The sequence below is a fragment of the Megascapheus bottae genome, chromosome 6 (genome assembly GCF_031878675.1).
Source record: "Megascapheus bottae isolate mThoBot1 chromosome 6, mThoBot2.hap1, whole genome shotgun sequence".
Taxonomy (NCBI): Eukaryota; Metazoa; Chordata; class Mammalia; order Rodentia; family Geomyidae; genus Megascapheus; species Megascapheus bottae.
The window spans coordinates 62,451,302-62,473,871 of NC_143514.1; the positions used below are offsets into that span (position 1 = coordinate 62,451,302).

The window sequence follows — 22,570 nt, forward strand, 5'->3', positions numbered from 1 at the left end:
AATTTCTCTACAGGGTAAACCATCACTAATACTTGTCATTTATTACATTTCAGAGGGCAACTGAAGGCTATCAGATCCGTATAGAGACTTTCTACAAATCTTTTCTTCTATCCAGTTATTTCCTTGGATGCTTTTGGGTCCCATAGTACCCGAGCTTCGCAAGAGTGCTAAGCTTGGTAGGAAATGACTTGCTTCTTATTAGTACCACCTCCACATACTTGGTAATCAGAACTCTCAGCACTGCTAATTTTTCCACTTAGCTTTGTCATCCGCTGCTGTCTCTCCCACTCTCTTTTGTCCTTATGGTTTATTCTGGTTTTATTCATTCCCTCTCATTTTTGCAGAGCTTAAGAAAGGACAGGAGGCAAACCTGGTAAAACTACCATTTTCTTCTTTAACAATTCTTATTTTGAGTTGATCAACTACTTACTAACCTTGTTTCAGGAACAAGGTTAAGTTCTCAACAGAAGACATTTGGAATTCTTGGTATGTTTTGGTCTTCCAAAGTATTCCTTGTTTTCTTTTTCTCAGAGGCTAGAAGTGAATAGAAGTACTTCTGCCCGGAACATTCACAATTTTCTGGCTATCTGATTATAGAGATACTGTCTACTGCCCAAGGAGCCAACTAAAGCTAATGCCTTATTGTCAAAACTTATGTGAGGGCCAGGAGTTTGGCCTAGTGGTTAAAGTGCTTGCCTAGCATGCATGAAGACCCGGGTTCGATTCCTCGGTACCACATACATAGATAAAAAGCCAGAAGTGGTGCTGAGGCTCAAGAGGTAGAGCTCTAGCCTTGAGAAAGTCCAAGGACAGTGCTCAGGCCCTGAGCTCAAGCCCAGGACTGGCAAAAAAAAAAAAACAACTTATGTGAATATGAGACCAGACACAATGGGACTATTCGTACCACTGTATTAAAGTTGTGAAGTAAAGATAATTATAAAAAAAAAAGAATCTCTGGAAAAATATTTGGAGACTTCAGACTTACAACATGTGGTCTATAGGTAGGTGAAGATGATTTCAACCACAAATTTACATTTATATCAATGCCCATAAATCCTGGTGTTTTGGGCAGGGAGTTTGGCCTAGTGGTAGAGTGCTTGCCTTGCATGCACGAAGACCCAGGTCTGATTCCAGAAGTGGTGCTGTGGCTCAAGTGGTAGAGCTCTATCTAGTCTTGAGAAAGTCCAAGGACAAGGCTCAGGCCCTGAGCTCAAGCCCAGGACTGGAAAAAAAAAACAAACCCTGGTGTTTCTGCCAAAGCTGATGCTAATAATATTTGAAAATATTTCATAGTACTTTTTATAATCCACTACAATTCTAAATACTTCTATAGTAACTATATAATTTTCAATAATACTTTAATGCAGGTACTATCATTTTTTCCTAATTTACTGCTAAACAAATAGAAGCTTAACATATACTTTCCTAAAATAGATGAAAGATAGAATGCACAGGTCAAAGAAGCTTAGCAAATCCCAAGCAAGATGGATACATATAAGCCACACCTATATCTATCATAGTCCAGCTAAATGAAAAACTAAAAAGCTAAAAGGTTACATATAACTGAAATATAAAGATTACATATTAAAGCAGCTGAAGGGAAAGAAGATTATATACTGGAGAAGGATGGTATAAAAGATGAAGTTATCAAAAAGGAGGACCTCCACAAGATGATAGCTTTAAACTGCTAGGAAAAATCTTTCAAAAATAAAATAAAAACATTTATGGGAAGATAAAAACTGGAAGGATTTGTTTCAGACAGATCTTCATTGTTAAAAATGCTAAATTAGTGTTGGGAAGGCAGCTCAGTGGAAGAATGTTTGCCTAGCATGCATGAGGTCCTGGGTACCACATGCACAGAAAAAGCCAGAAGTGACACTGTGGCCCAAGTGGTAGAGTGCTAGTTAGGCAAAAAGAAGCTCAGGGATAGTGCTCAGGCCCTGAGTTCAAGCCCCAGGACTTGAAAAAAAAAAGTGCTAAAAGAATTTCTAGAAACTGATGGGAAATGATACTAGATGAAAGTCTAGATCTGTAAAAAGAAATAGAACATACTGGGCCAGGAAAGTGGACTAGTGGTAGAGTGCTTGCCTAGTACACACAAAGCCCTGGGTTTAATTCCTTAGTATCACATACACAGAAAAAAAAGCTGGAAGTGGTGCTGTGGCTCAAGTGGTAGAGGTCCAGCCTTGAGAAAGCTCAAGGAGAGTGTCTAGGCCCTGAGTTCAAGCCCTGAGACTGGAAAAAAAATAGAGAATACTAGAAATGATAAATATCTGGATAAACCTATTTTTGAAACTTTTGAAAAGTTTTCTTACGGCTAGCTCAGTGGTAGGATGCTTATCTAGCATGTGCAAGGCTAATGTGTTCAATTTCTGTCATGACAAATAAAAAGTGAAAATTGGCCTGGGAGTGTGGCCTAGTGGTAGAGTCCTCATCTAGCATGCCCAAAAGCCTGGGTTCGATTCTTTGGTACCACATACACAGAAAAAGCCAGAAGTAGTGCTGTGGCTCAAGTGATGGAACAATAGCCTTGAGAAAGCTCAAGGACAATGCCCAGGCACCAAAACGAATAAAACAAAAACAGTGAAAAAACAGGACTGGTAGCATGGCTCAGCAGTATCTGACTAGTCTAGCAGAGGCCTTGATTTCAAGCCCCAGTAATACGTGTATGTATGTGCATGCATACACACACACATATATACATGTGTGTATATATACATATATGTGTATGTTAAATATACACACATACATACATGATAGTTGAAACTGGGGGACAGAAATGTAGGTTAGTGGTACAGTCCAACATGCATGAGGATCTTGTTTCAATCCTAGAACTACAAAAACAAAACAAATTGCTGAATGCAGTATTGGATATCTGAATTTAAGTGTTTTGCATAGCAAAAAACTGATATTTTATTACTTTGGAGGTGATAACACAGCAGAGTTACCTTTACATACATCAGGTAATAAGTACATTTCCTTCCTTTTGTATAGTATCATCTGTTCCCTCATTCTCTCCCTCCCATCTCTGTCCATGAGTTGCGTGGTTCACTTTCCTCAATGTCCAGTGTAGCCAGTGGCCTCCTTCCACTTTACTTCAGATGTACATGCATTGTATATGAGGTAAAGAATACAGTCAGGGGCCAGGAGTTTGGCCTAGTGGTAGAGTGCTTGCCTAACATGCACTAGGACTCAGGTTCAATTTCTCAGTACCACATACATAGAAAAAGCTGGAAGAGGTGTTGAGGCTCAAGTGGTATAGTGCTAGCCTTGAGAAAGCCCAAGGACAGCACTCAGGCCCCTAGTTCAAGCCCCAGGACTGGCAAAAAAAATACAGTCATTAGAAAAGGAAAAGACAAATTAAGAAAAGGTCCTTTGTTTCCTTATTATTTTTTTTTTTTTGCCAGTCCTGGGCTTGAGCTCAGGGCCTGAGCACTGTCCTTGGGCTTTCCTCAAGGCTAGTGTTCTACCCTCAGCCACTGCACCATTTCTGGCTTTTTCTATGTATGTGGTACTGAGGAATTGAACCCAGGTCTTCGTGCATGCTAGGCAGGCACTCTACCACTAGACCAAACTCCCAGCCCCTGTTTCCTTATTTTTGGAGTTTGTTTCAGTATATTATTTTATATCATATGAAGAGGTACTTGGGTATTACAACTTGGTGATTTTCTCCTATGACTATCTTCTTTTGGTCTCACTGCATGTGAGTGAATCCTGTATAATTTTTCATAGCCCATTGTGTTTTAAATGTAACTTCTGTATATCATGTGTCATTCGTCTCTCTGATCTTGGCTTACCTCGATATGATTTGTTCTAGTTCTATCCATTTTTCTGTGATTTACATTATTTTATCCTTTCTTTCTTTTTTTATCAGTTGTGCGGCTTGAACTCTGGGCCTGGGCATTGTCCCTGAGCTCTTCAGCTCAAGACTACCACCTTACCCCTTGAGCCACAGCACCACTTCCAGTTTTCTAGTGGTTAACTGGAGATAAGTCTCATGGACTTTAAGTGCCTGGACTGGCTTTGAACTGCAATCCTCAGATCTCAGCCTCCCAAGTACCTAGGATTACAGGCATGAGTCACCACACCTGGCTTATTTTATCCTAATTGTATATACATTTTTTGGATCCATTGTCTATTGTGGGGCACCTGGGTTGTTTCCATATCTTGGCTACTGTGAATAGTGCAACAATGAACATGGATGTGCAGATATCCTTATCATATCCTCGTTCAAATCTTATGATGGAGCAAGAGAATTCTAGAAAATTATAGTCTAATGCTGGTGGTTCATACCTGCAATACAAGCTAGTCATGAGACCAAGATTTGGAGTATAAAGTTTTGAAGCCAGCCTAAGCAGACTTTTATCTTCAAAATAACCAGCAAAAAGCAGGGCTCCAGTGAGGAGTACCAGCTAGGCAAGCTAACAGTCCCTGGGTTCAAACTATAGTACTACATACATGTATATGTATATACTTAGATATACACATTTGCAGGTATCTACCTACACACACATATATAATAAGGTTCTTCCAAATATTGCTTCAATGACAAGTAACGGAACCATACATTAAGGAGTCATTCTGCTGTTGGTGGTGAGAAGAATTAGAATATATTCAATGTTAACTATTTACCAATCAGTGAATTGGAGGCTTTAATGTGTACCATCTCATTTAATGTGTGCATGTATTGAATCTGAACAAAGAGCAGTGGGTTCCCTACAGTTACCATAAGCTAGTAAGTGGCAGAACCAGCATCTGAATTAAGATCTCCCTGCTGCCAGGGTCAGGGTTTGTCTCACTGCACCATTTGCCCTTCTAACTTTTATCTCACCTGAATCATGGCAACAATCTTCTCATTAGTGTGCCTATGTCCAACATGTTTCTTCCCAACTTATTCAAGACTGCAGAAAGTTCAACCTCACGAAACACTGCATTGGTTGGCTTCCCTTTGGTAATATAAATAGAAATTATTTGGTTTGGCATTTCATGATGGCGAGAACCAACTTGTAGTGTGACTCAAAGCAAATCACCTTTTGTTTCAGGTTAAACCAAGGTAATCTGGTCCTCTACTTACTATATCACATACATATATATATATATGTTATTGAATGGGATGTTTTATTGTTATTTCATATCAGAAATCTCCAACAGAGAGGTAGGCCAAGTGCACTCTAAATCTGAACTGCAAGTGCTGTATTACAATTAAATCATCTCAGACTGAAATCTCTGTGACATGTTCAATATTTATTAAGCAGGCAAAACCAGTTACACAACTTGTAAGCTCAATGAAGTCCTTGTTCTGTGCACTTTTATGCTCTATGCATCTATGCATAAAAGCCTTACTTTAGAGCTGGGCTCCTGCCTGTAATTCTAGCTACTTAGGAGGCTGAGATCGGAGGATCTCAGTTTAAAGCCAGCCCAGGTACTAAAGACCCTGAAACTCTTATCTCCAACTAACCACTAGAAAACCACAAGTGGCACTGGGGCTCAAGGAGTAGGGTGGCAGCCCAGGGACTGTGCGCAGGCCCAGAGTCCAAGCCCCACAATTGACAAAAAAAAGCGCTTTAGTACATAAAGTATTGCAGAAGGATTCACCTAACCTCCTAGGCAGAACCAGATGAACCGGGTGATAGGATTCCTCACTGAATAGTGGTAAAAATCCTAAAATAGGTCCTAGCCCATATCATATCATCACTCTGAAGAACCTAGGTGCTGGGCTCACGACATTTTTTTTATTTTAATTTTTATTTTTTTGGGTTATAGGGTTTGAACTAGGCCTGGGCTTTGTCCCTGAGCTCTTCAGCTCAAGGCTACTACCCCACCCTTGAGCCAAGCCCCACTTTCCATTTTCTAGAGGTTAATTGTGCCTAGGCTGGCTTTGAACCTTGATCCTCAGATCTCAGCCTTCTAAGTAGTTAGGATTACAGGCGTGAGCCACCACACCCAGCTTCACTATATTTTTATATATTGAACATACAAAGTTAGAGGTCTCTGGACAATACTAGACAAATCACATAACTAGACACCACTTCTTTCACCCATGAAAATCCATATCTAATACCTAAATACTAAGTGGCCTTATAGTACTGATTAAAAAATAAAGATAGCTGAAGTTCTTACGGTAATTCTTACTGGAGTGTAAACTATGGCATGAATTTCTCAGATACTAACTCACCATTCCTAGAATATCTTCTTCTCCTCCCTCTTTCTCTTCCTCCTCCTCCTCCGCCATTGGTCATGGGGCTTGAACTTGGGTGCTGGTCATTGTCCCTGAGCTCTTTAGCTCAAGGCTACCACCCTACCCCTGAGCCTGAATGGTGTCCCTGAGCTCTTTAGTTCAAGGCTACCACTCTATCCTGAGTCAAGCCCCACTTCCTAATTTCCAGAGTTTAACTGGAGATAAGAGTCTCAGGTCCTTTTGTGCCTGGGCTGGTTTTGAACCTTGATTCTCAGAGCTCAGCCTCCTGAGTAACTAGAATTACAGGCATGAGCCACTGCGCCCAGCTTATATGTCTTCATAAGAGTATTTCAGATGTTGGGCCAGGAGTTTGGTCTAGTGGTAGAGTGCTTGTCTAGCATGCTTGAATCCTTGGGTTCAATTCTTCAATACTACATATACAGAAAAAGCTGGAAGTGGTGCTGGGCTCAAGTGGAAGAGGGCTAACCTTGAGAAAGCTCAAGAACAGTACCCAAACCCTCATTTCAAGTCTCAGGACTGGCCAAAAAAAAAAAAAGAATATTTGAGATGTTAAGCAATAGCTTCTAATGTTTACACTAAAACTAGTTAATGTGTGTGCGCGCACACATATCTTTTGCTGGGTGCCAGTGGCTCATAAAAATCTGATAGAGCATCAAACATGAGTGAAAAAGCTGAGAAAGGCCCTGATTTCAAGATCTACTACTGGCACATAACCACAAATGTATACATATATAACTTTCTAGTTTTGTTTTGTTTTTGCCAGTCTTGGGGCTTAAACTCAGGGCTTGAGCACTGTCCTTGGGCTTTCTCAAGGCTAGAGCTCTACCACTTGAACCACAGCACCACTTCTGGCTTTTTCTATGTATGCAGTACTGAGGAATTGAACCTGGGTCTTTGTGCATGCTAGGCAAGCACTCTACCACTAGGCCAAACTCCCAGCAACTTTCTAGTTTTTATTATGTAGATGTATATTAATATATTATTACAGTGTGTATGAGACATATACACATCTATTATTACAGTAAACATCTATTATTACAGTATATTTATGAAAATTTTATTACATTTTATTACAACATTTAAGTAAATTATAGATAGTATGACTTTCTCTGGGCTTTATTTACATGAAGAGAATGAATAATATGATCTCTAAGATTTCTTTCAGAGGTGCTCTTCTGTGATTCAATAAACAGATTGGGATTATGGAAAAACTTGCTAGTAGTTGGTAGTCATTAAACATGAGTACTGCTTTTGTTGAATGCTTAAGTAGTCTACTTTAAAAGATTTATTTTTCTCCAACAACACCTGTCATATTCTAACTTTTATTATTTCTTCCAGAAATAATACTTTCCATATATTTATTTGTCTGTATTCTACTATAAGAATGTAATCTCCGTAGAAGTGAAAGCATTGAACAAAATGCCAATCATTTGAGCCAGGAGTTTGGCCTAGTGGTAGAGTGCTTACCTAGCATGCATGAAGACCTGGGTTCGATTCCTCAGTACCATATACATAGAAAAAAAGCTGGAAATGGTGCTGAGGCTCAAGTGGTAGAGCTCTAGCCTTGAGAAAGTCCAAGGACAGTGCTCAGGCCCTGAGCTCAAGCCCAGGACTGGCAAAAAAAAAAAAAAGAATATTTGTTAGTTTTAAGAAAATATGTCTGCTAGGTTGATAGTGGTGCTGTGGCTCAAGTGGTAGAGCTCTAGCCTTGAGAAAGTCCAAGGATAGTACTTAGGCCCTGAGCTCCAGCCCAGGACTGGCAAAAAAAAAAAAAAAGCCTATCATTTATTGGCCCACAATTCTGCAGGTTTTCTGGACATTCAGAAAAAGGAGAAAGATAGCTGGATGCCACCGGCTCACACTTGTAATCTTAACTACTGAGATCTAGAAGATTGTAGTTTGAAGCCAGCCTGAGCAGAAAAGTTTGGGAGATTCTGCCTCCAAGATCATCAGGAAAAAAAACAGGAGACTGGAAGTGTGGTTCAAATGGAAGAATATAAGATGAACAAGTGCAAGACCCTAAATTCAAACTACTAGCAAAAAAAAAGTACTACCAAGTACTATTCAAGTACTACCAAAAAAAAAAGTTAAGGGAAAGAGCCCCAGTTTGGACAATGTGTAGATAGGAATGAGCTAGGAAAGGAAAACTTTATTCTACATGTTAACTATTTTTTTTTTTTGCCAGTCCTGAGCACTGTCCTTGGACTTTCTCAAGGCTAGAGCTCTACCACTTGAGCCTCAGCACCACTTCCGGCCCTTTTCTATGTATGTGGTACCGAGGAATCGAACCTGGGTCTTCATGCATGCTAGGCAAGCACTTTAACCACTCGGCCAAACTCCCGGCCTAGTCTGAATTTTTAATTAGTGACAGGTATTCTCAACTCTGGTGAATGACATCATAATCCATCATTTACTAGTCAAAAAACATGGACATCACTGCAGTCACATTGAGTCCACAGCTCCTCACCCTCTTGAGGTTAATCATCCAACAAGTCCCATTAACTTTGTCTCTTCCCCATGCCCCAGTCCATCCTCTCTGCTTCATTGTTATTACCATTGACCTAGTTTCAGTTCCCTAATCTCCCACTCAGACAACTGTTCTTCCTGCCTCCAGTCTAATCCCTTTCCAATCCATCCTTCATAGGCTACTAAAATAATCTTTCCTCAAGCATGTATCTGGCCATATCATTATGCTTTACAATATCCACCCATTCCCTTTCCCTAGCTTTTTCTAAATGTTTATGTGTAACAGTCCAGGTCTTTTGTTCTCCGTGTCATTTCCAGCCTTCTTCCTGGCTATTACCCTCACCCTGCACACTCATACTTGTTGCTGTAGACTCTTGACCTACTTTCCTTTCTGCAACACAACAAGCTTTATCAAGTCCCTACACATACCTGGAATGCTTTCTCTTCCCTGTGTGGGCCTAAAAGATTTACTTTGTCTTTGAAATTTCATCCATGTGCCATTTTCCTCTGACTTATCTCTGAAATAGTCCATTACCTCTCTGACAGGGCCCCACAACTTCTTGTACATATTATTTCTTCTTCTCCTCTTCCTCCTCCTCCTCTTCCTCCTCCTCATCCTCCTTCTTCTTTTGTGAGTCATAGGGCTTGAACTCAGCCTGGGCATTGTCCCTGAGCTCTTTAGCTAAAGGTTACTGCCCTATGCCTAGGCCTGGACATTGTCCCTGTGCTCATCAGCTCAAGGCTAATGCCCTACCCTTGAGCCAAACCCCGCTTTCCATTTTCTAGAGGTTAATTGGAGATAAGAGTCTCAGGTCCTTTTGTGCCTGGGCTGGCTTTGAACCTTGATCCTCAGATCTCAGTCTCCTAAGTAGCTAGGATTATAGGCGTGAGCCACTGGTGACCTGCTGCCAGCTATACATACTTTTTTTTCCTGCCAGTCCTGGGCCTTGAATTCAGGGCCCAAGCACTGTCCTTGGGCTGTCCTCAAGGCTAGCACTCTACCACTTGAGCCACAGCACCACTTCTGGCTTTTTCTATGTATGTGGTGCCAAGGAATTGAACCCGGGTTTTTATGCATGCTAGGCAAGCACTTTACCACTAGGCTAAACACCCAGCCCTCATACATACTTTTATATTACACACATACATCTGCTTGTGGGTATTCAAATGGAAGGGGAAATCTCTCTGGGAATGACTATATTTTATTTATCTGTATATTCTTTATGTCTAGCATAGACTCTAAAATAGGTGTTTGGGGACTATTGAATAACAGATTAACATTTTATAGATATTTTAGGCTGTCCAACACTATGATTAAGGAGTTTCTGCAAGTGGCCATAATTGCTTGACCATTCATTCAGGAATTATTTGTTAAAGACCCACTATGTTTCAAGTCCTGTACTGTTGTTTAAAAATGAGGTTTTAGGGTCAGGAGTTTGGCCTAGTGGTAAAATGCTTGCCTAGCATGCACAAAGACCTGGATTTGATTCCTCAGTATCATATACCTAGAAAAGCCAGAAATGGTGCTGTGGCTCAAGTGGTAATGCTCTAGGATAGCCCAAGGACAGTACTCAGGCCCTGAGTTCAGTCCCAAGGACTGCTTAAAAAAAAAAAAAAAAGAGGTTTTACCGAGTTCAAGCTCCATGACCCACACACAAAAAAATGAGGTTTTACACACAATATGAAAAATAGTTCTGGTTTCTAAGCAGGTCATTTTCCAAGTGCTTTAAAACTGTTTGAAATTAAAATACACCATGATTTCTGAAATGCAATGTTTGGAGACGTGAATATTGCATTCAGCAAGGGGGAGGAAGTTGAAACAACTAGATAATCTTTAAATGACCTCCCTATACCTGGTAAAATAAAACCAACTCTGGTAATAATAGGTGGAATGATATGATGAAGTCTTGCCACATGGTGGCAGTGGTTCTCCAGAGATACATTATAGAATAAAATTTCCAAATTTTACTCAAGAGGAATCGTTGTGGAAGTGACACTGTGCAAGCCTTGAGCTGAAGAGCTCAGGGACAGCACCCAGGCCCCAAGTTCAAGCCCCACGACCGACAAAAAAAGAGGGGGGGGAATATTTCTAATAAAATGAAACATGGACTGGGTGCCAGTGGTGTAAGCCCATAATCCTAGCTACTCAGGAGGCTGAAATCTGAGGATCATGGCTCCAAGACACACAGGCAGGACACTCCGTTAACAGTCAAATTAGCCACCAGGAAATCAGAAGTGGGGCTGTGGCTCAAAGTGGTAGAGTGCTAGCCTTGAATGAAAAAGCTCAGGGGCAGCGCTCAGGTTCTGAGGACATGAGCCCCATGACTGCTCCCACCAACATTCTCAACATTCAGAAAAAGTAGAAAAGATAGGTGGGTGTCAATGGCTCAAACTTGTAATCCTACCTTCTCAGGAGAAAGAGATCTGAAGATCCTGGTTCAAAGCCAACCAGGGCAAAAAAAACTCCATGAACTTTCATCTTCAATTAACTACCACAACATCAGAAGTGGATGTGGGGCTCAGGTGGCAGAGCACCAGCTTTGAGCAGAAAAAGCCAAGAGAGAGCACAAGATCCTGAGTTTAAGCCCTAGTACTGGACAAAAAGATGGGAGGGTAGGGGAAGAGAAGGAAAGGGAGGAAGGGAAGAAGAGGAAGAAGAAGGAGGAGAAGGAGGAGAAGGAGGAGGAGGAGGAAAAGGAGGAGGAGAAGGAAGAGGAGGAGGAGGAGGAGGAGGAGGAGGAGGAGATAAGAGCTATAACCCTAGCTACTTAGGAGGCTGACATCAGAGGATTGCAGGGTGGCAGAAAGGTCTCTGTGAGACTCATCTCCAGTTGACTACTCAAAAACCAGACGTAGCAATAAGAGTCTCAAGGACTTTAATGTCCAGGCTGGCTTTGACCTGAGATCCTTAGATCTCAGCCTCCTGAGTACCTAGGATTACAAGCTCATGCCTGGCTTCTCTTGTTGGATTTTTAAACTATGAGAAATACAATTTCCTCTTCTCAAAGCACGTGCCATCTTAAAAACAATCTTAACAATATATATTTACATTTACAATAAAACATGTAGTACCATTGTCTTACAAGATTCTGCACTAAAATACCACATGCCTTTTCATAAATATGCTCTCCTTTTACTTAGGGACTCCAAACCACAAACTTTCAATGTAATATTTATTCTTATTTCTATGGGAAACCTAGGACCAGTGATTATCTTCTGACTACAGCTGTTTCTTGATGGTCGAATAATAATCCTGGGGTTTATCTTAGTGTTAGAAAACTTGCCTAACATATATGAGGCCATGAATTCAATTCCCAAAGAAGTAAGATATAATTTAGACAATTATCCTGTCTAAACTTTCGTAAGCTTCTGTATCTGTTTTTCCATGTCTGCCAAGGTACAAATATAAATAGAATACATGAGAATAGGCTGAGCATGTAATGTTCCATGACTTATTTTGTTTTCATGCACACATAATTTCAGAATTTAAAATATTGATTTTTGTGTGATATAATGATCTTATAAATATTTCACCTGCAGTACTATACTTATGAATAAAACCCATTTGACTTTTTTTGTTTTTCAGTGCTAGGGACGGAACCAAGGTCTTTTGAGCAAGAGATGCAGTTCTCTATTACTGAAGTATATCTCCAGCTAACTCAAATCTATTTGAGAATCATGATCTGATCCAATATTTTCTAGTTACAAATAAGGAAAGTTTCTTTTTTTGAGGAGGGGGGGATGCCAGTCCTGGGCTTGAGCTCAGGGCCTGAACACTGTCCTTGGACTTTCTCAAGGCTAGTGCTCTACCACTTGAGCTTCAGCACCACTTACGGCTTTTTTCTATGTATGTGGTACCAAGGAATTGAACCTGGGTCTTCGTGCATGCTAGGCAAGCACTCTACCACTAGGCCAAACTCTCAGCCTCAAGTAAGTTTCTTTTTTCTCTTTTCTTTCTTGTTTGTTTGTTGTGGGGCTTGAACTCTGGGCCTGGGCACTGTCCCTGAGCTCTTCAGCTCAAGCCTAACACTCTACCACTTAAGCCATAGTGCCACTTTTGGTTTTCTGGTGGTTAATTGAAGAGTCTCATGGGCTTTCATGACCGGGCTGGCTTTGAACAACGATCCTCAGATTTCAGTCTCCTGAGTAGCTAGGATTACAGGCTCGAGCCACTGGTACCCAGCTAGGAAAGTAAGTTTCTGAGAAAAAAAAATCTAAACTCACAAAGCCATTTTGGGATGGGTTCAGTCTAATCTTTATAAAGTGAATATCTAGAGAGTTTGCTTTTGCAATTTATAACTTGGATGATTAAATGTAAAGGGTAAAGGTATAAAATTTAGGGGTAATTTCCATGGGTCAGAAAGGATTATGGTGTCACTCACCAAAGTTAACAAAACAGATCACTAATTCCAAATACAGATTCACTTGTGGCACAAATTAATGTGCAGAATAAAAGATTTGGGGGGGATAGGTGAAATTAAGTTATTTTTTCAGTGGGCAAAGAGTTTCAGTTTTATAAAAAGAGTTCTGGCCAGATACAGGTGGCTCATGCCTGTAATCCTAGCTACTCAGGAGGCTGAGATTTGCGGATTGCTGTTCAAAGCTAGGCTGGGCGGAAAACTCTGTGAGACTCCAATTAACCACCAGAAAACCAGAAGTGGTACCAGAAGTGATCTACCAAAGTGGTAGATCACTAGCCTTGAGCAAAAGAGCTCAGGGACAGTGCCCAAGTCTCTAGTTCAAGCCCCATAATCAATCAAAAAAAAAAAGAGAGATTTGGAGATTGGCTACATACTGATGTGAGTATACTTAATATGGAACCATATACTCTAAAATGGTTAAGGCTGGGAGAATAGTTCAGAGGTAGAGCTTATTATGCTAAGCATATACCAGACCCTGGATTCAATTCCTAATACACACTCTCTCTCCCTCTCCCTCCCTCTCTCTCTCTCTCTCTCTCTCTCTCTCTCTCTCTCTCTCCATATATATATATATATATATATATATATATATATATATATATATATATATATATATATACCTAGGCCCTACCTCTGGCCTGGGTGTTGTCCCTGAGCTCTTCAACTCAAGGCTACTGCCCTATCCTGTTTTCTAGAGGTTAATCTGTTTTATTTGGAGATAAAAGTCTCAGGTTCTTTTGTGTCCAGGCTGGCTTTGAACCTTGATCCTCAGCTTACAGCCTCCTGAGTACCTAGGATTACACCCAGCCAAAGTTATATTTTAAAATAATAAATTTCATACTATGTATGTATATATATATATATATTTGACAGTCATGGGGCTTGAACTGGGGACCTGGGCACTGTCCCTGAGCTTCTTTTTTTTGTTGTTGTTTTTTTTGCCAGTCCTGGGCTTGAGCTCAGGGCCTGACCACTGTCCTTGGACTTTCTCAAGGCTAGAGTTCTACCACTTGAGCCTCAGCACCACTTCCGGCTTTTTTCTATGTATGTGGTACCGAGGAATCGAACCCGGGTCTTCGTGCATGCTAGGCAAGCACTTTAACCACTAGGCCAAACTCCTGGTCCTGTGAGCTTCTTTTGTTAAAGGCTAGCATTCTACCACTTGAACCACTGCACCACTTCTGACCTTTTCTGCTTATGTGATACTGAAGAGTTGAATCCAGGGCTTCATGCATGCTAGGCAAGCATTCTACCAGTAAGCCACATTACTATGCATATTTTACCACAATAAAGAGATGAATTAAAGTTTCCTTTTTCTAGCTTACCACATCTACTCACTGCCAAAATGAGATCTTTTTAAAATTCTCCTATGAATGAGTGAAGAATAGCTCTCCAAGGAGATCTGAAAATAATAATGTAAGGAATATTATTTTATTTATTCACTGTTATGAGAAGTTTAAGAAGAATAATATAGTTGTCAAGTACATGAATTAATTAGTTCAACAAATAGTAACCAATTTTCCTACCTGGGTTGTTTTGAGTCCTTGGTTCTCAATGTATGATTTCCATATGAGCAGCACTTACATTACCTGGGAACTTGTAAGAAATACACATGGTTAAGGCTGGAAGCCTAGCCTAGTGGTGGTGTGCTTGCTTAGCATGCATGAAGCCCTAGGTTCAATTCCTTGGTACTACATATTCAAAAAAAGCCAGACGTGGTCCTGTGACGAGAGAGAGAGAGAGAGAGAGAGAGAGACAGAGAGACAGACAGAGAGAGAGAGACAGAGACAGAGAGACAGAGAGGGAGAGACAGAGAGAGATAGAGATAGAGACAGAGAGACAGAGAGAGACAGAGAGACAGAGAGAGAGAGAGAGAGAGAGAGAGACAGAGAGAGAGAGGAATACACATGGTTGGACCACACTTCAAACATAGTTAGCCACAATGGGGTTGGGGCCAGAAGTCTGTGTTTTCACATCATTCTGAAGAGGGTGTTTTCATTTTTTTTTTCCAGAAAGCCAAAGCAGAGGAAGAAGATTGTTTTGAAGCATTCAGAAATTAACTTGAAACTTTCAAGTCAAGAGTAAGACTTTATCCTCAATCAAAGTTTTCGACCTATGACGGTTCAGAATCATGTTCTCCAGTCTGGTGTTGGATCTATAGGTTTAGTAGAATCCTTACCACAGAATCATCTAGATTCTCTTCGGAATTCTATCAATACAGCTCTCTGCAGTTTAAACTCAGTGGTACATAAAGATGAACAACCCAAAATGATGGATACTGTCTAATTTCCTTAAGACTGCTGAGGCCAAGTGCTATTTTGTTACAAGAAAGGAAGAACTTGACTATTTTCTTGACATTTTTATGGGTGCTGCACTTTATTTTTGTTTTGTTTTTGATAGGAGGGAAAAAAGTACTGAAATGTTTCGTAACTTTTTTTTAATGTGCAGCTAGGTTGTTTTGTTTTGTTTCTGAAGGGAGGAATGGTATTATATGCTGAAGGAAGTCAAACTGGGCTGTTCTCCCCCATCCACACCTATTAAGTTGCCTTTAATTATTAGCAATTTTGGAATCAAAGTATGAAAAATCGACACAAGCACAATGTTTACAAGAACTGGTTGATTTGAGGAGGCACCTGCTTCATGGTCCTTTGTATATGGATTATGCACATATTCTACAAAAACAGAAAAAAAAACACATTTGTATTCCACTGGAAAAAAACTTGAAGTTTGAAAATAACTATTCTAGATAATAAGGATAGAGTGATTAAAAAAAAAACATAAAAGGCCAGGAATTTGGCCTAGTAGTAAAGTGCCTGCCTAGCATGTACAAAGACCTGGATTCCATTCCTTGGTACCACATACATAGAAAAGCCAGATATAGGCTATGGCTCAAGGGGTATGGCAGTAGCCTTGAGCTGAAGTCCAAGCCCCATGATCAACAAAAACCCCCACAAAACCCAAAGGGGCTTGGAAAAATAGACACCTAGATACAAGTAGGTGGAGCTGTTGTTGGTGTAATCATAACAGGGGAAGAAAAGGAGCTTCAGAGGGTTCTCAGTCAGTGTCTTTGTGAGCTCTGAAGTCACACAGAGGAAGGTGTGATATGGTCTCATCCATTAATAGCTTTCCAGAATCTTGCTTCCTTGTCTGCCACAATTAATAATCACATTATTTACCTCACAGGCTTTACTCCGAAGATTATTACTCTGGTAACTATTCTCATCACAAAGTAAGTGCCTAATAAATACTACTGGCCTTCAAAGAGATGTATATTTGGGGATTATCAATGTAGAAATTATCAATGGAAAAATGGATTTTAAAAGGTTAGTAGACTAAGATATGAAGGTGACATTCTTTTGTTTGTTGTGTGTACAATCCTGAGAATTAAGTCCCGGGCCTTATACATGGTAAACAAGGACACTACCACTAAGCTACAAACCCAGCTCAAAACTGTCAGGAGAATGAAACCTCCTACATTTTACAGTTAATATGTGCTAGTATAAATGTGGGAAAGTAAAAGAGGCTGCCAGATAATGGGATCTGTCTGGCAAGGGTGGAAGTGGGTTGAGAAGTGCTCCCAGCTCTGATCATTTATTCTTTTCTTTTTTTGCCAGTCCTGGGCTTGAGCTCAGGGCCTGAGCACTGTCCTTGGGCTTTCTCAAGGCTAGAGCTCTACCACTTGAGCCTCAGCACCACTTCCAGCTTTTTTCTATGTATGTGGTACCAAGGAATTAAACCCGGGTCTTCATGCATGCTAGGCAAGCACTCTACCACTAGGCCAAACTCCTGGCCCCTCCTCTTTTCTTTTTTATCAGGTAGTTTGGCTTGAACTAGAGGCCCAGGCCCAGACCTGAGTTTTTTCAGCTCAAGGCATGAGCCACCAGTGCCTGGCTGAGGTCTTTCTGTGTTCACAAATTAACACTAAATAAATGTTCAAAAGATTCTTTGCGGCCGGGAGTTTGGCCTGGTGGTAGAATGTTTACCTAGCATGCACGAAGACCCGCGTTCAATTCCTCGGTACCAATACATAGAAAAGCTGGAAGGGGTGCTGTGGCTCAAGTGGTAGAGCTCTAGCCTTCAGGAAGGCCCAAGCACAGTGCTCAGGCCGTGAGTTCAAGCCCCAGGGCTGGCAAAAAAAAAAATAATAATAATAATTCTTTGGAGGGTCGGGTGCCAGTGGCTCACACCTGTAATCCTGGTTACTCAGGAGGCTGAGATCTAACGACCATGGTTCAGGGCCAGCCCAAACCCGGCCCAGGCACCAACGTCCATGACTCTTATCTCCAATTAACCACCTGAAACCGGAAGTGACGCTGTGGCTCAGAGTGGTCGAGCGCTCGCCTCGCGCTGAAGAGCTCCGGGACAGCGCGCAGGCCCAGGTCAAGAAGCCCCACGACCGAACAAGCCCCTCTCCCCCCCCCAAAAAATTGTTTTTTAAGCATATTGCACAACCTTTTTAAAAAATGTTCAATGTTGTGTGTCATGTGCATGAGGCAGGCAGGGGTGAAGTTGGTGGAGAAGATGTCACGGGGGCCTGGAGCTCCCTCAGAGAAAGATTCAGGTACAGGATCTTTTCTCATCCCCACCGCCAGAAGCCTGGGGACCAGTTCACCTCCTGCCTGGCGCGCTCGCTCCTCAAACTACGCTCGATGAGAAAAGTCGAAGACCACCACTCGTAAGATAGCTTCTATGGGCCAACGCGCCGGACGTCCGCACACGGGACAGCTCCAGCTCCCTCCGGGTGGCCGACCGGTGCTCCAGACCCGCCAAACCCACCCAGAATATATTTGTAGAGCGAGTCAGGGGCGTTTTCTGATTGGAGGGCCGGCTGTGGGCGGGGCCTCCGCTCGAAATCCACCTCCGGATTGGAGAAAATCATCGAGGGTGGGGCCACTACTACTTCTGGGCGCGAAAGCTCGAAGTGCACTGCGGGACCTGGAGTTACAGGGACCCGCTTCCTTCGGCCTTGAGGGAATTGGAGTCGGCTTCATTCAGAGGAAAGAGAAGAAAGGGCCGGAATCATGACGGGCGAGTTGACTTCTGAGGTGAGTTTAGGCACTTGTCGAAACCGTGGAGGCCGCGAGCGCCAAGGAGTGGAGTGGGGCCGGATAGCACTGGGCAGAACCGGGAGACGCCGACTCGGAGAACTACAGCTCCCAGCATGCACTGCTCCGGGGCGCCGGCGGGCCCTGATGTTCCTTCCGTCCAGCCGCTCGGCTTCCCGCGCTCGGTCCCTGTGGGCTCTGGGTGCATCTGGGTGCTCCGGGGTGCCGGGGCGCCGGGGCGCGCACTCTGCGGACCCCGGCAACCTGCCTTCCTCTTCAGCGCGTTCCCTCCCGCGGGACCTCCTTTTTCCAGCTCCCTCATCCCCCTCAAAAGAGCAGGCCTCGGTCCATCGGCCGCGGCGATGCGGGGCGAGGGGGTTGGCTAGTTGGAGCTGGGCCTTAGGAGGGTCCCTTGGCCTCTCGGGCTGCCCCGCGCTGGTCCCTGCGTTTTCTCCCCTGGGTTGGGGAAGTAACGCTCAGGGCTCCCGTCCGGTAGCTGACGGCTTCCAGACTGGACTAGGGAGCAGAATTTAAGGGGGTATCAAAAAAAAAAATGCAGGCATCAGGTGGAAGTCATTTATTTCCTAGGTATGTCTGTGTGTGATATGTGTGTACAGAGACGTATCTAGACATACAGGCCTATCATTTATCTTCCTACTTAGTTGTATCAGTAGTTCCACGGATCTTTCTTTTTTTCTTTTTCTTTATTCTTTTTTTTTTTTTTTTTAATCAGTCCTAGGGCTTGAGCTCAGGGCTTGGGCACTGTCCTTGGACTTTCTCAAGGCTAGAGCTCTACCACTTGAGCCTCAGCACCACTTCCGGCTTTTTTCTATGTATGTGGTACCGAGGAATCGAACCCGAGTCTTCGTGCATGCTAGGCAAGCACTTTAACCACTAGGCCAAACTCCCGGCCCTAAAATATCAGACTTTTAAAAACAGAGTTTGACCCTACATATACTGTCATACCTCACCCTAATCCAAGAAGCTCAAGTAGCTGACCACATAAGCCCTACTTCTGTCTCATTTTTTTTTTCATTCTTGTATTTATTTGTATTGTCTTTTAAGTATTTGTATGAAAGGGTTGCTATTTAACAAAGCAGTTTATGAATGTATTACATCTTGATCAGTGTCACTGATTTCAACATTCTCACCAATCCCTCACCAACCTACCCCTTCCCTCATTAGAATTACTATCTTTCTTTTTTTTGTTGGTCGTTCATGGGGCCTGAACTCAGGGCCTGGGCACTGTCCCTGAACTATTTCACTCTAGATTAGTGTTGTACTTTGAGCCACAGCACCACTTGTGGTTTTCTGGTGGTTAATTGGAGAAAAGAGCCTCATGAAGCCCAGCATCGGTGGCTCAAGTCTGTAATCCTAGCTACTCAGGAGACTGAGATCTGAGGATCCTGGTTCAAAGCCAGGCTGGGCAGGAAAGTCTGTGAGACTTTCTGTGCCCCATCCAGTCCAGGGGATTGAATTCAGGGCCTGAGCACTGTCCTTGGGCTTTCTCAAGGATAGAGTTGTACCACTTGAGCCACAGCACCATTTCCAGCTTTTTCTATGTATGTGATACTGAGGAATTAAACTCTGGTCTTCCTGCATGCTAGGCAAACACTCTACCACTAGGCCAAACTCCCGGATTAGTGAGACTCTTACCACCAATAAACTACTCAGAAAAAGCAGGAAATGGCATGTGACTCAACTGGTAGAGCACTAACCTTGAGCACAAAGAAGTTCAGAGACAGTGCCCTGAGCCTGAGTTCAAGCCCCAGGATCTGCAAAAAAAAAGAGGTTCATGGACTTTCCTTCCCAGGCTGGCTTTGAACTGTGAAACTCAGATCTCAGCCTCCAGAGTAGCTATAGGATTACAGGTGTGAGTCACCAGCACCTAGCTAAAATGACTTCTTTTCGAAGCAGATTGCACTATTTAGCTCAGGTTGGCCTTCTGTTTCAGCTAGACTTACAGTGTCACATCTAGCTTTTGAGACATTTTAGATTTTATTAGAAATTTTCAAACTGGTACTAATGTGAAAGGTTGATATGATTAACCCATTACCTTACTTTGATTATTATGAAATCATGGCTAATCTTGTTTCGTACCTCTTAACTTTTCCTCTCACTGGAAGAAAATCTGTAAAAACAAAAACCTTCAAGCCTGAGCAAAAAGTGTCCAAGGACAGTGCCTAGGCCCTAACTTCAAGCCCTAGCACTGGCCAAAAAAAAAAAAAAAAAAGAATGCTTCATAGGTGATATTGGAAACTTCTATTAGTCTGTTCTTAATGTCTGATTGTTTCTGTCTCGGTAATGTCTTTAGCCACTAGGGTTAATTGCCTGTATCTGCTATGTAATTGAAACTTGATAAAATAGCCTAATTCCATAATTTCTTCATAGATTAGGAAATCTCTATGAAGAGATGAAGAGAAACATCCCCTTATCTTTTGGGGATACTGAAGAATAGGTCACATAGGAAGAACAATATATGTTTTTATTCTTTTTACATATTTTATTTATTTTTTACTTATTTACTTAAAAATCATTTAGCAGCCTGTGGCAAGTAATTTCTGTTTTGTTTTGTTTTGTTTTTCATCCTGGCATTTTAAATTTCATCCTTAAACCACTAATATTTCATTCCCTGGTTCAGCCTGATGATTCCATGATGATTTGTCTATCATTATGTACTTAACTAAAGCTAATTCTCAGTCAATGCAAAACTTGTTCATCTTTTTAAGGTTCACTTAGAAATGGATGATCTAAAAATGGTTTCACAAGAAGTAGACAGCCCTTCTGACAGTGGACAAGGCAGCTTGGAATCAGTTGAACTCTTGAGTGAAAAAGGTTTGTATTATTCAGTACTTATAGGAATAGAACATAGGAACCTAGGTTGAAGTGGATTAGATTAATTTCAGTTTTTGAAATTGTTAAATTACAAAATGTCCCAATCTTATTGTTTATTTTATATATTATAAAAGCAAACTAATGTGTTTATACCTTTTAAAAATATACATTTTTATTATAATGAATGTATAAAATATCGAATAGCTACCATATTGCCTGGTAAAAATGCATTCATCCTGTAATGAAAAGATTTTTAACACCTGCCAGATGGATTAGAACAATTTTATACATTGTAAATATATAAAATTACATTTCCCAGCATGACATGAGGAAAGAGGGTTTCAAAATATATTCTGAAATATGCTTTGCTACAATGGTAGTTCTTAATGGTAGTTACATAATTTCACACAGTGGCATATATTTCTATGTGTATAATTGAATGTATTTGTGAAGGATTATAGGGCTAGGAGGCTGCCAGGCGTGGTGGATCATGCCTGCAATCCTAGCTACTTAGGAGGCTGAGATCTGAGAATCAAGGTTCAAAGCCAGCCTGGGTATAAAAGGACCTGAGACTCTTATCTCCAGTTAACCTCTAGAAAATGGGAAGTGGGACTTGGCTCAAGGGGTAGGGTGGAAGCCTTGAGCTGAAGAGCTTAGGGACAATGCCCAGGCCCAGAGTTCAAGTCCCACAATCAAAAAAAACCAAACAAACAAAATTTTGTTTCCTCCAGATTCAGATGAAGAGCTATTTGTGAGTAAGAAATTGAAGAACAGGAAGGTCCTACAAGATAGTGATTCTGAAACAGAGGACACAAGTGCCTCTGCAGAACAAACTACCTATGACAGTGCTGAGGAAAATAAAGAGAATATACATACTGGACAAAGTGGAAAAATCAAAAGGATTTACAAAACACTACAAGGCAGTGATGAAAGTAACATGGAAGAGTCTTTATATCAGGAAAATCTTGAAGACCAAGAGTCACTTAATTTACATCCAAGTCTTCAGTCTGGAAACTCTGTGGACTTCACTACTATTGACAGAAAGAGTTCAAAAAAATCCCTATGTGACAAAGAAAGAACTGAAGGAAAAACAAAAGTAAAATCAAAGAGAAGACTTGAGAAAGAGGAGAAAAAGATGGAGAAAATTAGAAGGCTAAAAAAAAGGAAGGAAACAAAAAATGAGGTAATTTAAGTTTTTCAAAATTCTGTAATACAATCTACATTCAAAGTTCTTTTTGGGGGGATGGGAGGAGAGGTTGGGCCTGGGCGCTGTCCCTGAGCTTCTTTTGCTCAAGGCTAGCACTCTACCACTTGAGCTGAGCCACAGCTCCACTTCTGGCCTTTTTGTTTATTTGGTACTAAGAAATCAAACCCAGGGCTTCGTGCATGCTAGGCAAGCACTCTATTGCTAAGACATATTCCTAGCCCCCACTTCCAGCTTTTTCTGAATAATTTATTGGAGATGAAAATCTCAGACTTTTCTGCCTGGGCTGGCTTTGAACTGCGGTCTTCAGCTTAGCTTCCTGAGTAGCTAGGATTTAAACTATATATACATATTTTTTAACTGTATTTTTTTTTTTTTGTCTTCTCTTTTTGGTACAGGT

At 41.5% G+C, this 22,570-nt stretch overlaps 1 protein-coding gene across 1 annotated transcript in view; it reads left to right on the plus strand.

Annotated features, from left to right (window-relative positions):
• Window positions 1-18,026: 18,026 nt before the first annotated feature.
• Clspn (claspin) overlaps window positions 18,027-22,570 on the plus strand; it is a 35,502-nt gene continuing 30,958 nt past the window's right edge. Inside the window, exons 1-3 of the mRNA XM_090335242.1 lie at window positions 18,027-18,131; window positions 20,861-20,966; window positions 21,698-22,149. Of these exons, the coding sequence (XP_090191368.1) occupies window positions 18,108-18,131; window positions 20,861-20,966; window positions 21,698-22,149 (582 nt within the window). The 5' untranslated portion in view covers window positions 18,027-18,107. The remainder of the gene's footprint in view (window positions 18,132-20,860; window positions 20,967-21,697; window positions 22,150-22,570) is intronic.